General features: G+C 34.9%; 1 protein-coding gene across 1 annotated transcript; it reads left to right on the top strand.

The window, feature by feature from the left end:
- Positions 1–1,156: 1,156 nt before the first annotated feature.
- On the top strand, positions 1,157–6,614 carry LOC113778371 (putative late blight resistance protein homolog R1A-4). Its single transcript, XM_027323762.1, has 3 exons — positions 1,157–1,246; positions 1,468–5,917; positions 6,304–6,614. Exon 2 carries the CDS (start codon positions 1,480–1,482, stop codon positions 5,893–5,895), a length of 4,416 nt encoding a protein of 1,471 aa, XP_027179563.1. The 5' UTR covers positions 1,157–1,246; positions 1,468–1,479; the 3' UTR covers positions 5,896–5,917; positions 6,304–6,614.
- The last annotated feature ends 11,188 nt before the right edge of the window (positions 6,615–17,802 follow it).

Genomic DNA, 17,802 nt, shown 5'->3' with positions numbered 1-17,802 from the left:
TTAAAAATAAATGATAAGTTATTCATTTATCATTGAATGTGATATATACTTATATGTATTTAATTTAATAATTTAATAATTTAATAAATTCAAATGTATATCTACTGTTGATTGTTTAAAGGTCTAGCAGAAATTTTTCACGAGTACCTTTGTAGTCATGCACTAATTTAAGTCTCCTTTCCCATGCCAATGCTGGGAAAATTTCTAATCTATAGGTCCACATTTCCAATAATTGTACCACTACAGGGCCAAGAATCAATAACAAGACAGTGGGACTCCTTACCTACTACTACTAGTGCCGCTATTTTGTCCGGTATAATGGACCATCTCACTTGCAAAAGAGTCAATTGCGACTAGAGAGGGAGTACAAGGCTTGGTTTAGGTGTCACTGCTCGTTCGCTTGCGTGCATAGTTGAATGCATTGAGATGGTAAATTATATGTAACCCCTTTTATAATTATATATAATATCAAATGATCCTCTTAAGATTTTAAAATAGCTATATAACTCTTTATAATTTTAGATAAAATAGAAAATACACGGAATGAATCATCGGTTATGACAATTGAATAAATATTCATTTTATGATTTGCATAAATATTCATTTTATCTTCTTATAGCTTTTATATTTTACCCAGATGATCTCCTTATAATTTTATGCAAGGTGACTAGGCTGTTGTTCGCCCCCGCGTGAATGGTCCAGCGGCAGCGCCTCTCACCAGTGACCCTTGATGTCACAAGTTCGAGTCTCCGCTACGCTGGATTCCTCCGCGCACTTAACGTGTTCGGGCCGGGTTGGGGTACCGGGTCCGGACCGCAGGGGATTAGTCGGGTCCCGTAAGGATTGACCCGGACACCCCTGTGTCGACAAAAAAAAAAAAAAAAAAAGGACTAGGCTGTTGTTCGATTTGGTATTTAAGTAGGGAATTGTTGGTATTTCAACTTGCGACACCGTGGAATTTATTTTGCATCAAATTTTCACTTATATGAAATTGTAAGGGATGAAATGAATATTTTAAAATATTAGAAGAGTCATATGATAATAGGTGAAATCACAGGGAGGTTACCTGTAATTTATCCAAATATTTTAAGGGGTTTGGTGAGTCTCTTGCAGAGTTTTCCCCCATCAGTTGACTCTTTTCTTTCCCCTCCTCCAAAGCTCGGAAACAACCATCTAGCTTTTCTTTTCCAGTAAGACGTTTTCAATTATTTTCAGCTTCAAGCTTGTGCAGAAGGTGCTAAAGCAGGTATTCTTCTTCCCACTCTTCATGACATAATTCATTTCAATTGATGTAATAAAATGTAATGACATATCTGAGTTAAGTTTTGACTAATCAATGCATCGTTTACCTTTTACTAACTTTGGAAATACAAAAAATTTGGAGAGATAAATCTATAGTAGAAATACAAAAAAATTTAGTAGAAATACATAAAGTTGTTATTGATTAGAGAGATGGATCTGATGTAGAAAAATTTGGAGATGATGGCTTCTGCCGCTGGTGCTGGTTCTTCTTCAAGCTTGGATCGCCTTAATTCTGCGCTGAAACGCATAAAGAATCGCTCTGTCATCCTGTCAAAAGTCACAAATGATTGGAAATTTTTGAGAAAACTTTGGAAATCCGCTCATGAGAGGAGTGAAGCCGCTACAGATGAGGAGAAGAGGAGTATGGACATCTGCCTCAAGATTGAAGCTACAGCCGAGGAGATTGCCCAGGAACTTTCTCGTTTCCGTACAGAAAAGATGGTGGATGATCACCATATAAAAGATGAAGAAGCCCTAAACGAATTAGCCCATGATTGTGGAACAAAAACCAAGCGCTTGATTGCTAAAGTTGCAGAAGCTCTTGACCGTTTGTACTTGATGTGGTCAAGAGGAGGCGGCGGCGGCAGCAGCGACAGCAGCTCATTTGTATTTGATGACTCCTTTTGCAAATATTTACTACTGTATGTACGGTCAACTGTGTCCTTGATGGCAGCTAATCACTGGGGTTATGAAGATTCTGGTGTAATGATCCATTTCCATTCCTTGTATTATAATACAAGGAACATCGAACATTACCTTGTTTCATTATTTCATGCCCGCAAATTCCTGGGATCAGGAGCAACAACAGATGCTCGTGGGCTGCCTAGTTTTGATGCTTGCGTTGGCCATGTTTTATCCCTGGCCCTACGGATTGCAAGTTGGTGTAGTGATTGCTGGTTAAATTGCAAGGCAGGCCGAATCCAGGTGATGAAAAGAGAGCTGATTGAGTTCCTGGTGAATCTGCACAATGAAATTCATCCTAGTAATCCCAAATTCATGGGTTTCCATCTCAATTTCCTTATGGTTCTCTCGTGTTCCGAGACGGTTGCGTTTAATGATTTTCTGCGCAGTTTTTGCGACTATCTATTTTGTGGTAGAGATGGACATTTTCGACACAAGGTGTTTTCACTGTTACAGCTCTTTCTCTACGCTACTTCTGTACTGGATGATGAGGACACAGCACGAAGTTTCATTCCAGAAATTCATGCAGTGCTAGTAGAGATGGCATCTACATTTGAATCAACTGGTCGTAATGGGAAAAAACTGGACAACTCACCACGCTGTTCTGAGTTGCTTACAAAGATTTGTCTTCTTGAAGCAGAGCTTTTCCTTGTGGTGCAAATCCATGGCACGAAAAGGAGTAGAAACATTTCTTCCCTTTCCTCCAGTATGCTTCCCGATTTTGACGATATCATGGACAACTGTAGACAAATCCCCAAAAGTCTGCGCACATATTCTGAGAAGTTGCCATTGGGAACGAGATTAGATGGGAAAAAATTGTTGGCACTGATTGAATCAACATTCAAGGAGGAAAAAACTCTCTACGAGTCATCTAGGCGCAAGGAAATCACAGCATCTGCAGCGAAAAACTCACTTCTATTACTTCGTTTTAAGATTGTGATTTTCAAGGGAGAGTCATTTCTGACTGAGCTGTTACTTCTAAAGGGCAGGAATGACGAAAGGCTAGTGGCTCGTGGGAAAGATAAAATGAAACTCCACCTTCAGAAGTTTGAGTATATCACACTAATTCTCTCAGACGAGAGAATTAAGGTCAGGGACGTATTAGAAGCAATTGGAGAATCCCTTAGGAGGCTGACATGTTTCTCTTACTATTTCCTTAACACACGAGATGAAATGACCAACCTTCCAATTTCTGAGCTGTTAGATGAGGCGAAGCATTTGACCAAGGCAAAGCTCACAGAGATTATCCCTAAATTTCCAAAGTTTGATTTCCCCAAGTCTTCCAATCTGAATTTCATTGATTTTATATGGAGAAACCTTGGGGAACCGCTGAAATATAATTCTGCATCAACTGCATTGGCGAAGCACCACATGGAAGAGATTCAAATACATCTCCAGTCATTGAAGTCTTCTCTTGAGAATGTTTCACAGTTGGACATTGATGAGCATCCAGAGCTAGAAGATCTTGTTGATCGAGTCACTGATTCAGCATATAAAGTGGAGTACATAGTTGATTCAATTGAGCTTGATGCTCAATGGCAGTATTTCTTCTGGTTGGACAATGTGCTGGAGGAGTTGAGACTTCTCAGCGAGAAGGCCAGGAAAATTCATTTGACAACTCCTGATGCAAAAGTCCAAGAATCCAAAAATGTCACTCTGGTTTCACTTGACAGGTCATCAAGAAACAGTACAACAGCAATTGACGACATTGTGGTGGATATTAGCAACAGAGAAAATGAAATTTGCAACCAGCTTATTTGGGGATCCTCAGAGCTAGACATCGTTTTTATTGCTGGAATGCCTGGTTTAGGCAAGACAACATTGGCGAGGAAGGTGTATAGCAGTCTTAATGTCACGCACCACTTCCATGTTCGCTCATGGTGCACTGTTTCCGAAAAATATGAGAAAAAGAGATTATTGCTTGAAATTCTAACAGGGATTTGTGAGCCCACGGAAGAGATTCGCCGAATGAGGGATGAAGATCTCAAACATGAATTGCATAAGTTGTTACTTGAAAACAGGTATCTCATAGTTATGGATGACGTTTGGGATGCTGAAGCTTGGAATTACTTGAAAGACTCATTCCCAAAGAAAAAGAAAGGAAGTAGAATTCTCTTCACCGGTCGCCTCCGTAGCGTGGCCCTGGAAATTAAACGGGAAGGAGAAGGTTTTCCTCTTTCTCTTAGCCTTTTTTCTCAGGAGGAAAGCTGGCAGCTGTTAAAAAAGAAGGTATTCAAGGAAGAAGGTTGCCCTGATGAGCTGTTGGGAGTTGGAAATGATATTGCTTACCGCTGTCAAGGATTGCCTCTTGCTGTTGTTGCAGTTGCTGGTATACTGAAAATGACAGAAAAAAGCCAAAATTCGTGGAAAAGAATAGCAGATACCTTGAGCTCACAAATAATTGACAATGAAGGAGCTTGGTGCAAAGAAGTCATAGATCTCAGCTACAAACACTTGCCAGAATATCTTAAATTGTGCTTTCTGTATTTGGGAGCTCTTAATGAAGATAGAGATATTCTTGTCAGCAAGTTGATAAGGTCTTGGATCGCAGAAGGTTTCATACCAGAAACTATGGAAGGCTTTGAAGATGTGGCCGAGGCTTTCTTGATGGATCTGATTGACAGAAGCTTGGTGATAATCTCCAAAAGAAGATCCAACGGCAAGGTTAGAGCATGTCGCCTCCATGATCTTGTCCGTGATTTCTGTAAGTCTAAAACCAAGGATCAGAACTTCTTTCAGCTGATAACCAGATCTGACAATCCATATGCTTCATTTCCTAGTACAGATTACGGTTTTGAATTTGATTTTTACTATCATTCATTTCCTGCATCATTTGCATCCTATCGGTTGGCTGTATATTTGAAGCGAAACCACTTTGTTGAATCAAATCCTTCTGGCTTGGCCACCCGTTCTTTGTTGTTCTCTGCGTGTACAGATTCTAAACCAGACCGTCCTTATGACATCTCATTCATTTGGAACAAATTCAAATTACTTAGAGTGTTGGATTTTGAATGCTTCAACTTGGGTATTTCATTTCCTGTTGAAATTGGACTTCTGGTACAGTTGAGATATTTAGCAGTTGGAGGCTATCTGAAATCCATTCCACAATCGATAGCCAACCTCAGGAAACTAAGAATTCTTATTGTTAACGGGTTAAGCGGTAAGATCATATTACCGAATACTATTTGGAGCATCACAAGTTTAAGGCATCTTCATGTAAAAGTCCATGTTGCTTTTGACTCGGATGATAAAGAGCTTGGTGATGGCTCTATGTTAGAAAATCTGGTCAGCTTTTCCTGTCCATCTCTTTCTTGTGGTGAGGATGCAGAAAGGATAATAAAAAGGCTTCCAAATCTTTGCAAACTGAGTTGCATATTCTATGAATCACCAGATTCTTCCACGAATTGCAATCAGTTTCCGAGATTGAACTGTCTAACACATTTGGAGTCACTCAAGATATTCTATTGTGGAAGCCCTCTTAACAATGGTGAGTTCAACCTCCCTTTGAATCTAAAGAAATTGACTTTATCAAACTTTCGCCTTCCGTGGATTCATATTTCCACAATTGGGAGACTACCAAACCTGGAAGTTCTCAAGTTACATTCTGGTGCCTTTGAGGGGAAAATATGGAATGTTGAAGAAGAGTTTAAGAATCTCAAGTTCTTGAGCTTAGACAATCTGAACATTGCTCAATGGAATGCCTCTTGTCATAATTTCCCCAAGCTTGAAAGACTTGTCTTGCAAAATTGCAAAGACCTTGAAGAAATTCCGGAGGACTTTGGTATGATAGGTTCATTGCGAATGATTGAAGTGCACTGGTGTGGAAAATCTGCAGAAGAATCAGCGGAGCAGATTAAAAAAGATTATGGAGATATCAAAGTCTTTATTAGGAGTTCAAATTTGAGATCATGAGCATGATTTGGATCACATACTCGTAAGTCTATTTAATGAATTTCCAGCTGCTTATACAACTGCTTCATTCATTTCTGAGATGATATCTCTTGTATTTCTGTTTGCTTCATGACATATAGCTAGTTAAGAACTACTTAGGCTGCTGTATCATAAATTGCTTAGTCTTGTTAAATCTGGAAAGGCATTTGCTGTCCTCTTGAAACTCATTGCATCTTGTTGTCTTAATTCTAGTACTAACTTGGATTTAAACTTGTTAGTACCGTTAATTGCTAATTTTGCAACTGACCACTTGCAACTTCTTAATCTAGGATTTTGGGTTGGTAAATCATGTATGAATCTTGCCCCTGAGAACATTTTCTTGGCCTTCTTTGGTTCAATTTGTGAAAACTCATCATTTAGATATTCCAGGGAATTGGTGCTCTAAGGAATGGGAGGTTGATGTCTATAACTTGAAGATTCGGCTGGAACTTTAAAGGTTTTTGTTCACCACAAGCAAGAAGTTGATACCAAGCTTTGCATTACATTGGAACCTTGTAATTTTGTATTGTAGATTATATTTTGGACCTAATGTAGCATTCTGGTTGTGATTGCTATAGTTATTGAGCTCTGCCTACTTGTTTTATGCTGAATTCATGATGAACTGATGAAGAAGGGAGCTACTAGATGTGTTATCGATGCTTGTTTGATGAAACTGAAATGCAATTGCTTGTTATTATCAAGACCACCTCTTTTTTTTTTTTCCTAACACATTCTGAAGCCTAATATTAACCAAATTTGATATTAAATCTGAAAGGTATTTAATTATACCTGGTAATTGGGCGGGTTGGGCAGGTTTTGGGCGGGTTAATATTGGGTTTTTACTTAAATGAGTTATACCCAATCCGCCCAACTTTAGATTGGGTTAATTTTGGATTGGGTCATCTCAAACCCATGACCCAAATATGACCCAATATATTAATTAATAGATTTTGATACACAAATTCTATCAAATACATTTTGCATACAAAAAAAATTTTTCACACGCTAAAACACTTTCACGGATACAAACAAATACTCACTTCTTAAGTTTTAAAAAATACACTATTTTTACACACTAATATACTTTCACAAACACACACGTACTAACAGCTTAAAGTTTAAATTATTTGGATGAATTCATTGGTTTTTATACAAGTAAGGATTTTCAAATTGGATAGTGGATATAGTTTTGGTCCAAACTAAGAGACCGAAGCAACAAATTTTGTTCAAATTGAATATAGCATGAAAAAATGGTATACCAATATGAAGCAATGCAAGTTCAAGATCTCATTTTTAGGACTTTCTTCTTCAACTTGTTTAAATTTAGTTAAATATGCAATATTCCAATTCCAATTATAGTCAGTCCTAGTTGTATATATATATATATATATATTCATGGTGATTGGTGACCAACCGTAGAATCGTTGAATCAATGCAACCAATTCTCGTAGTACAATATTTACTTGCATATCTTACACTAGAAATATGCATTTTTAGGATATTGCGACTGGAAGAATAGAAATGCAAAAGGGGAAGCAAAAATGAACCCAAAGTGGGATTGAAATTTTGTTTCTTTTGATTGAAAACGTTGTTAGCAAGGTGGGGAAGCTTGTGGTGGTGGAGGTTTATCCGCTGGAAACATACATTCGCTACTTGCTGGTCTTTTCTTGTTCCTTAATTTTAATTTGTTAATTTGTTTAATTATTTTCTAACTTAAGTTGGGTAATGGGTACCTAACATAAATACCCAAACCGCCCAAAATATATGTGGATTTTTATTACCCAACCCAAAATTGACCCAACACCCAATTTACCCAAACCAACCTCTCAAATTAGTGGGTGGGTTGGGTGGGTTGTTGGGTTTTGGGCATAATTGTCAGGTCTATATTTAATGATGAAACAAAGAATGTAAAAAATTTTCTAAAAAAAGTTTTGTGAAATTCAAAATTCAAATTTAGTAAATTAATGATTTCCCAACCAATTCTCATGTCTAGGAGCGCCCTGAGGGTTGGCAATTTTAGCATCTAGGAGAAGATGATAGGGGCATATATACTTGGAGAGTAATAGTGATATCTTGGAATTTTGACGGTCAGGTTGCGGGATTCTGTAAATGGCTGGGGTGTTCAAACTTTAAAAAAAACTGAAAAATTGATCAATCGAATCTAGATTGGATTTTGGATTTCGATAAAACAGAATTCGAAAAAACTAAAATATATCCAATAATAATTTTTGGCAAAGTAGTTGGGGAACGAATATTAAGAATATGTTACCGGATTATTGATTGCTGGCTGAATTTTGAAACTTTTATAATACATTGGTATGTGAATTTTGAAACTTTTATAATACATTGGTATGTATATATACCATAGTTATTAAACCCGACCCGGCCCGGTGGTTCGACCGGTCAACCGGCAATTGAGCCGGGCCGGGTAGCTAATTGGATCGTTTTGACAATTAAATCGTTGACTTTTCAACGGACCGACGGTTCAACCGGTCAAACCCAGAGAACCGTCCGGTTTTATAGGAAACCGGGTTTGCATGTTAAAAATGTTTGGAAGATGCTGGAGAGAAGCTTCGAACCAACTTTGAAACTTTTATAATACATTGGTATGTATATATACCATAGTTATTAAACCCGACCCGGCCCGGTGGTTCGACCGGTCAACCGGCAATTGAGCCGGGCCGGGTAGCTAATTGGATCGTTTTGACAATTAAATCGTTGACTTTTTAACGGACCGACGGTTCAACCGGTCAAACCCAGAGAACCGTCCGGTTTTATAGGAAACCGGGTTTGCATGTTAAAAATGTTTGGAAGATGCTGGAGAGAAGCTTCGAACCAACGACCTTTTGTATTGAAGGAAATGCAACAACCGCTGCACCAACAGCTCACTTGTTTAACATTTAGTCTTTTTTTATATTATATATTAGACTTATTCTTATTTTAATTTTCCAAAACATAATTTATTTGGAATCTTTTAATAAATTTTATTACTCCCCAGACTCTATAAATTATGAAATGAATTTAAAAAATAACATATCACATAATTCATTCTAAAGGCAAATATCGTTCCTAATAATATATACACACACGTACATATTCCTAAATACTAATTAGTAATGAGTAAGTAGTTAACTACTGACTACTAAATTATTGCACCAAAATGAGTAATTATTTTGGCGCAATAACTTTTTTACAGAAAATTAAAATATTTTAACTTGCAATTGATATTTTGAATTTCGGATATTACCTAATTACCAATTTTTCGGTTGAAATCTAATTACCAATATCCAATTTACCAAATTAAAGTTTGGGTGGTAATTGGATATTGATCTTGATAAAACTTATTCCCGCATTTCCAAAAAAAATTTTTAATCAAATTCCCGATTATCAACCCATGAACACCCCCCCCCCCCGGGGGTAAATGAAGTGGCAACGTAAACCGTCACGGCAAATGCGGTTGTTCTAGAGCGTTAGAAGACAAAATAATTGTTGGGGTACTAAAACTGTGTAGCTGTACTAATTATTGTTGTAGAAAGGCGAGTAAAGTTTTCCTTTAAACCAATTGAACACTTAATTTTGCTCTAACATTATCGTCAGGTATTCAAATGAGTTTAACTCCTAAAACAATGCAAAATCTGCAATTTCATTTGAAAAAGAACCAAATACGACAAAGAGAAATCATAAATATCCAACAATAGGGTCCTCTCTCTCTCTCTGCTGTCATGATAAAATTGCTTACCATTTCTGCTTTTATTTCAAAAGTAGTTAAGTGCGTTTTATCCCTTCTTTTGTCAATTGATTATGCTTTTAATTGGTTTTTTTAGCCAAAAGAAAAGTGGGTTTGAGGAATAAGACTCGTGATAATGGAAAATACGACTTAAATTATTATTATTATTATTTTGAATATGAGATTGCAACCACTCCACAATAATAGAACCAAAACTAGTTGATTTTATTAGAGGTGACAATTTTGGACATGATATGAACATGACACGAAAATTATCTAACCCAAACATGACGTGACAAAATTTGTTTTGCAATTGGGTTAGGGTGAGTTGACACGACTATGAAACGTATATAGAATGAGTCATATTAGATCAGCTCATGGGTTTGCATGAGTAAATTGTCGGTTAAATGTTAACAAAACTCGAAAAATACCTGAGTCAAACACGATATGAAAAATTTTGTATGATAATTAGGTTAACACAATTAGGACGCGTATTCAAAATGCGTCATATTAGGATAACCCGTCAGTTGAGACGAGAACATATTACTAATGACGAAGTTCTATCATGCTTCAAATTTTAATAAAATCTAAACACCCTATTTTCTATAAATATACAAATCATTTATCAAATACAAGGATATTAGGTGTCGATCTCACTGGGAAAGTTGTCAATTACCGATGGTTTTCAAGCTCTTTTATTATTTAAACTATCACAAATGCAAAAAGTTAAATCTACACTACAAACATAAAATAAAAGTAATAAAAATGACAATAGAAAACTCCTAGGGCAATGCAATTATTCACTACTCTTGCAAATGAAATTACCAGTTAAGTGAACGTTATTATTTTAGCTAGTTATGGTGTAATTTCCTAATGTATGTGAAGCCTATTTTCGTAGTGAATCAATTATACTTGTAACTAAGCCATATCTATTATCGTGGTTATGAAATTAACTACAAATTCATTTTTTCTATGAAATTACATAGAACAAGTTATTAAAACCGCATAGGTGCACCTCTACTCTCGTGAGTGAACTTCCAAAGTTTAGCACTTCCTTGAACTAGTGTCAAATTTCAATTCTCATTGCAAAGTTAACACCTTAAAATTATCACAATTAATGGCCGGTTAATCATGATTAGAAAAGCAAAAGTGATATATAACTTATTCAAAATAATATCATCAAATAATCAAGTAAATATCACTAACAAAATATAAAAAGTTCATCCATAACTCTAGATATAAACTTTAACTAAACATGAAGAGAATGAAAGAAAAGACTATACTTATATTATAGTTAAATATGAACTCAAATACAAAAGAGAAAGTGATAGGAGAGAAATCACCCTTGCCACATGAACTCAAACTCTCCATTTTGCTTCTCAAATCTTTATCCAAATCTAACTACAAGTACAAGAAGGATAAACTACACTAACTGTACTATACTAATGAACTAAGAAAAACCAGTGAAGTCTACATTTTAGTAGTGTTTCTAACCTTCCGAAGTTATTAAACAAGCTAAACAAAGTACCTATTTATAGAGGAATTCAAGCTCAAAGTGAGTTGTTTCTAGTTGGTAAAGTTATCTCTTGAAATCTCCAAAAGTTGCTTTTTGAAGTCTATATGCTTGCTTGCCATATCCAGCCAGAATTTTTGTAGACAAATTGATCAAAAAGTTTGTGTGAATAGAGCACAAGTTACAGAACAATTTGTGGTCGCAATTGAAGAAAACGTGACCTCTGAAAATGCGGGTTGAGGTTGTGTATTACCCCACGTTTTATCTTATTGTAGGTTTCCTCATATCTAGTCAGTCTTCAACTTTGCTCTATTTTTTCACCAATTGCAATAGATATTTTCTTGGTGATAAAGACTGAATTAACTCTTATTCAAAACATAAAAGTTGTAGCCTTTGAGTTAACTTTCCAATGCTTCAAGAATCACCTAATTTGGAACTCTGTAGATTACAAAATGAGCAAAATATCCTTGCCTAGTCAATCTCCTATTTCAGCTTTTGACAACAGAAATGGCCAACTGTATTTTGATTTTTTGATTAGGAAAACTCATGAACTAGATTTTGATATCGCCATAAGAAATGTAGAAATGTGCGTAAGCTTTAAAATGGCTTATAAATCATCTCAATCTGATACTTGTAACTCAAGATATAGTCGAAATACCAACAGGTATCAAAGCTGTCAAACTCCCTTTCTTTTATACTTGCTTGCATTTCATCTTTTGCACTTCATATTATCTTTAAATCACTTCAAATCATCAATAAATCATCCAAACATCTTCTCAATTAACTCCATTCGATGATTGAATCATTAAATCTACAAAAATATGAAGTTTTCATAACTTTAAATCATATAAATGAAATTTTTTATACTTAAAACCATAAAATGTATACTTTTACTAGAATTCTAGTTAATTAGTTATAAAAATAAGTAAAACACACCAAAACTAAATAATAAAATACGCTTAAATAACTCAAAATACACACTTATCAAATTTCTCCACACTTGAACTATTACTTGTCCTCGAGCAATTAAGAATTACAAACCAACAAAGATCCAAAACTTTGAAATTAAACATATGTGCACAATTCAAATTCATTTCCTCAAAACAAGGTAAATAAGCAATCATTTAATTAAGCTCAAGTACTCATAGTATCAAGTAAAGGAGAGCCAATTATACCATAATTTTGACTAGGTCAATCAATTTCCCATTCTTTCCCAATTTCACAAGCAAGTAATTTCTATAGTCAATAAAAATACTTTCTAAACACATGATCATCTTCTTTTCTAATTTAAAGAGAAATTTATTCATACATTATATCTAAATGTTTACTCGAATTGTGAAAGTGCCTTTTGATGAGAAGATTGACATTTTTAGATGAAAATCGCTGATTATTGAACACTTCACATCCTCAAATTGTCTTGCATGCTGTTAATTCAAATACTGTTTTAAGCGAAAGTCGATATTTATAGATGAAAACACTTGATTACTAAGCACAAGAATCATTTTAGTAGAATAACATTTATTCTCTCTCTTCTTTTTTTATTTTTTATTTTTCTTTTTTTCTACTTTTTTCCTTTTTTCTTTCTTCTTTTTTTCAAAGTAAAGATAATAATCATTCCCTCAAAAGAATAATCATGAGAAGAGTATTGTAATTAATGACCATATTTATTACTTAACTATGTAAAATTAAGTAAAAAGAAGAAACTTCATCAAACATGCAAAATTTAGACATAATTTTCTCTACTTTATACGATATACTTTCCTACAAAGGTAAAAATCCTAATCATATAATAACTATTTTCAAGTTAAATGAGAAATGAAGTTTTCAAGTTACATATATTTATCTCAAAAGTAAGAAAATTTGAATTATTAAAGGTATGGAACTTGTTGCCCTTAAATAAAATTGAAAAAAATTAGAAACATTTTGGGGTAATTTTGGACAAGACTTTGAAAAAAATTTTGGCAGAGTTTTCTCTTATAAATGGACGAAACTCCCTGCCAACAAAACTCAAGATTGAAAATTTTCAAGTGTAATTCATATTCCAACCTCAAGTCCAAACAATACAAGAACAAATACCATACATAATATAAGTTTTTCTCCCCCACACTTAAAATGCACATTGTCCTTAATGTGCAGGGAAATAAACACAACAAAAATTAGAAAGAATTACTACCCATGGTGATGGCTAAAATCTTGATCAACCATGACTCATGAACCTTCACAAAATACATAGGCATCTACTAGCACTGCCGAAGCATCAAAGGGAAAAGAGAAAATTAATGTCGCCCTATATAGGAAAAGAAAAAAACAATGAAAGATTATAGAAGCAATGACAAAAAGGGTAACTCAAGAAGCAGGCTCGGCGTCTCCTCTGCTAGCCCCAGCGGATCCTTGATCATCACCACTAGCTCTAGGAGTAGTACGAGGTAGAGGAATGATACCTAAATGATCCTCTATATGATGCATTCGAACATCATAGATATCCGGCCGAGTATCGATTCGATCAATGGCTTGAGTCTGATGGCACCCTAGAATGTCAAAGAGGTGTTGCTAGTCGGATCACGGTAAAGGTGGAGATAGTAGCAGTGGAGCAAAAGTAGATGGACAAGTAGAAGTAGAAGGACTGGCTTCATCTTGCTCGGAGCGACTGGCACCTCTTGATCTCTCTCTACGTGGGCCTGAAAATTGTTAGTAGGAATGCCAATGCCAGTAAGAGTAGTAACATTCAACTCCTTTATTGGTCACACCAGTACTCATGGTTTGCCCTCTAAATTGACGTCTTCCTGCTCAAAGATTAAGGACAGAAGATGTGGAAATCCCAATCGATAGAAAGTGATACTCCTTCGGATGGTCTTCCTTATATTACTAATAATGATATTTGGAAGCGGGATACGAGCGTAAAAAGAATCCCGGTTATGGAACATGTGATCCAAGAAATAAATATCACTATGTCGAACTTCGCCTTGGCCACTCTTCTTGAGAGTAACATTATGGGCTATGACATAGATGATAAGGCAGTGTCGATAGTCGAACACACATGCTAGGACAGTCTCCTTTCTAGACGAACGAAATGGTTAGTACTAGAGACTAAATCTCGTCATGGCATATGAAGGGTCCCACTGCTTATTTGGCAAAATAATTCCCTTCTTTAAATCAATAATCAGTCCTTGATCATTGCACCCCCAAAATGCTAGCTATTATGTCTCTAGTGATGATCTTCTGTCGCCCTCAAACAAAAGATCAGATCTCTTCCCCATCATGGCCCTTCTTATTGACAATATTGGCGTAACATTCACAGACCAATTTTGGATAGATATGGTGAGGGAGAGAAAGAATGGGCGCCCACCCCAATAGTTCAAAAGGCTCCCTAATACGATATACAACTTCCATCTCAGGAGTGAGGTGCATTTCATATATGAACTCCATGTGACCGCACTCTTCATACCAATTTTGGCTATCCTTGGAAGTAAAGCGCTCGATGTCATAATTGGGAGAGGTGACCGTCTAGATGTACTCCATTGCGATCTCTTTTGTTGGGGTACCGGAGAAGGTGTCCTTTCTACACTCTCCTTACTACTCAAAAAAGACTCACAAATGATAGCCCTTGTTCCTTTCGTCATAGTATCTAAAAAGAAAGAAATTATAAGCATCTTCATATACTGGACTAAAACTTGCTTGCTTCACATATTATACAAGAATTAATTCGTATAAAATACCTTAAAGAAGAACCTTGTCACTTATATTATCTTAGGCATTTTATAGAATCACCATTCATGTATATGAATTATAATTGGCTCAAATAACCTCAAGTACACATCCTTATGTCATCAAAAATCAACAAATATTCAAAAATCTCCAAAATTATGACATTAAAGACATGATATTAGAAATGTCAAAAATTTGCCAAAATCACTAATTTATTAAAATGAGCAACAAATATGTTTAATTTAGTGACTTTTAGCAATAACCATATTTATAACAAGCATGAATTAGCATCAATAATCTACATTTAGCCATAAATATGATTAAGCAAAATTATCCAACAATTATCCAAAATTCACAAAATTCATCAAAATTACTCTCTATAAGCAACGTACATGCTAAACCATCATCAACCAACCAATTCTTAGCCATAAATATCAATGAAAGAGGCTAAATAACAATCCAAACTAATTTTTCAATTTTATCCAAATATAGCAAATTGCAAAATTTTAATAACTAATAAAGCATCAAATTGCTACATTTGAATATGTAAACATGCTTAAACAACCTTCATAAGCATATTGGAAATCACAAACATGAATAATTATCATCAAAAATTCAAAATTAGAAGATATCAGAAATCTCAAGAAATTGAAAAATATGAACTTCTAAAATACAAGGATTTGATAAATAAAGAAACTTACTGCAATCAAGTAGAAGGATGTTTGGTGATGAAGATTATGCAAAAACCCTATGAATACCCTTCTAATTGACCCCCAATTGCTTAGATAATAGATGACAAACCCTAGCCTCAATCCTTTTTAAAATCGAATTTTGAAGTGTTTTTCTTAGATTTTAATCAGTTAAAATGGCTCTATGAAGGTCAAATGATGCTGGGTTGATGATTTCTTGCAATGAAATGGAGTGAAGTTGATGTTTTGTGAAGTATGTGTGAGTGAGTATGAGAAAATACAGGTAGAGGAAAAGAAGAAGATTAAATGCGTCGGCTGCGCTTTCTGTTTTTAAGAAAAGGAAGAGGAAAACGTGGGGGAAAAACGCAGCCCGGATCACATGTTATAGGGTGCATTTTCTAGTTGTACATTGCAAAACCCAATACGTAGGGAAAGAAAATGCGGCCCTGGTTGCGTTGTTTTCTTGCCTGTGATTTCAGTTTTGCTGTGCAACCGTGATCAGGCTTAAAACATGGGGACAAAACGTGGGTAGAGTCACATTTTGGCCAACGTTTTATCAAATTTCCTTGAAGATACACTAAAACGCGACCTAAAAGCACAAGGCTGTCTCGCGTTTTAGTGGGTGCGTTTTGCGTTTTTGTACTTTTAGTGTACAAATTGTTGCAATTTTCTAAAAATAATGCACTTAACCCCAATTTCTAGCATACACCCTAGATCATTCCTTTTTTAAAATGACTAATTCACACACATATAAAATGATCTAAACATACATTAACATTTCTCTTTAGTTCAAGCATATTTGCAATGGTGTCTAATTGAACTTTTAATGTTATAAAATCTAGTTTAGCCTTTACGCTCCTTAAGTTATCTTTAAAAGACATACCTTTGTACATGCTTTGGTCACCTCCATAATTATAATTTTGAAAACTGTAGTCGATTGCTGAACTTTCTTCTCTCAAGTTTTATCCACTTTTTGCTACTATATCTCCTTATAACCAAAAAATGCTTTCAAACAATCTCAAAAGCAAGATTACTCAAGAAGAATAGTTTAAAAAGACAAACAAAAATAAGACACTAAATACAAAACAAATGACTCCACAAAACAATAAACATAACAAAAAGACACTAGACACAATAAAAGCAAGAAAAAGCAAGTAAAAATATCTAAACTAATAAAGTTATTCCTAGCATTGATATTGAATCAAATCTTCCCCCGAAATAGTGCCAAAAATTTGACGAGGGTCTACCATGCATCAAATTTTAATAAAATCTAAACACCCAATTTTCTGCAAGTATACAAATCATTTATCAAGTACAGGGATATTAGGTGTCGATCCCATAGGGAAAGTTGTCAATTACCGATAGTTTTTGAATTTCTTTATTTTTTAGACTATCACAAATGCAAGAAGCTAAATCTATACTATGAACATGAAATAAAAGCTCCTAGGGTTATAGAATTCCTTACTACTCTTGCGAATGAAATTACCGGTTAAGTGAATGTTATTATCTTAGCTAGTTATAATATAATTTCCTAATTTATGTGAAACCTACTCTCGTAGTGAATCAACTATACTTGTAACTAAATCATACATACTCTTGTGGTTATGAAATTAACTACAAGTTCATTTTTTTTTATGAAATTATATGAAACAAGTCATTAAAACCACACAGATGCACTTCTACCCTCGTGAGTGAACCCCGTATGTTTAGCACTTTCTTGAACTAGCATCAAATCCCAATTCTCATTGCAAACATAACACCTTAAAATTATCACAATTAATGGCCGGTTAATCATGGTTAGAAAAATAAAAATGATAAATAACTTATTCAAAATAATATCATCAAATAATCAAGTGAATATCACTAACAAGATAGAAGTTCATCCATAACTCTAAACATAAATTTTAACTAAACATGAAGAGAATGAAAGAAAAGACCATACTTGTATTATAGCTAAACATGAACTCAAATACAAAAGAGAAAGTGATAGGAGAGAACTCACCCTTGTCACATGAGTTTCAACTCTCCATCTTGCTCCTCAATCTTCATCCAAATCTAACTACAAGTACAAGAAGGATAAATTACACTAACTATACTATACTAATAAACTAAGAAAAACTAGTGAAAATTATATTTTGGTAGTGTTTTTAGCCTTCCAAAGTTATTAAACAAGCTCAACGAGGACCCTATTTATAGCTCAAAGTGAGTTGTTTCAAGTTGGCAAAGTTATCTCTTGAAATCTCTAAAAATTGCTT

This window comes from Coffea eugenioides, chromosome 7 (genome assembly GCF_003713205.1).
Source record: "Coffea eugenioides isolate CCC68of chromosome 7, Ceug_1.0, whole genome shotgun sequence".
Taxonomy (NCBI): Eukaryota; Viridiplantae; Streptophyta; class Magnoliopsida; order Gentianales; family Rubiaceae; genus Coffea; species Coffea eugenioides.
The sequence above is the reverse complement of the archived record's forward strand: the minus strand, read 5'-3'. Positions and strand labels throughout refer to the sequence as shown.

Coding starts and splice junctions, on each gene's coding strand:
- LOC113778371 (XM_027323762.1), top strand. CDS start 1,480: ATGATGGCTTCTGCCGCTGGTGCTGGTTCTTCTTCAAGCTTGGATCGC.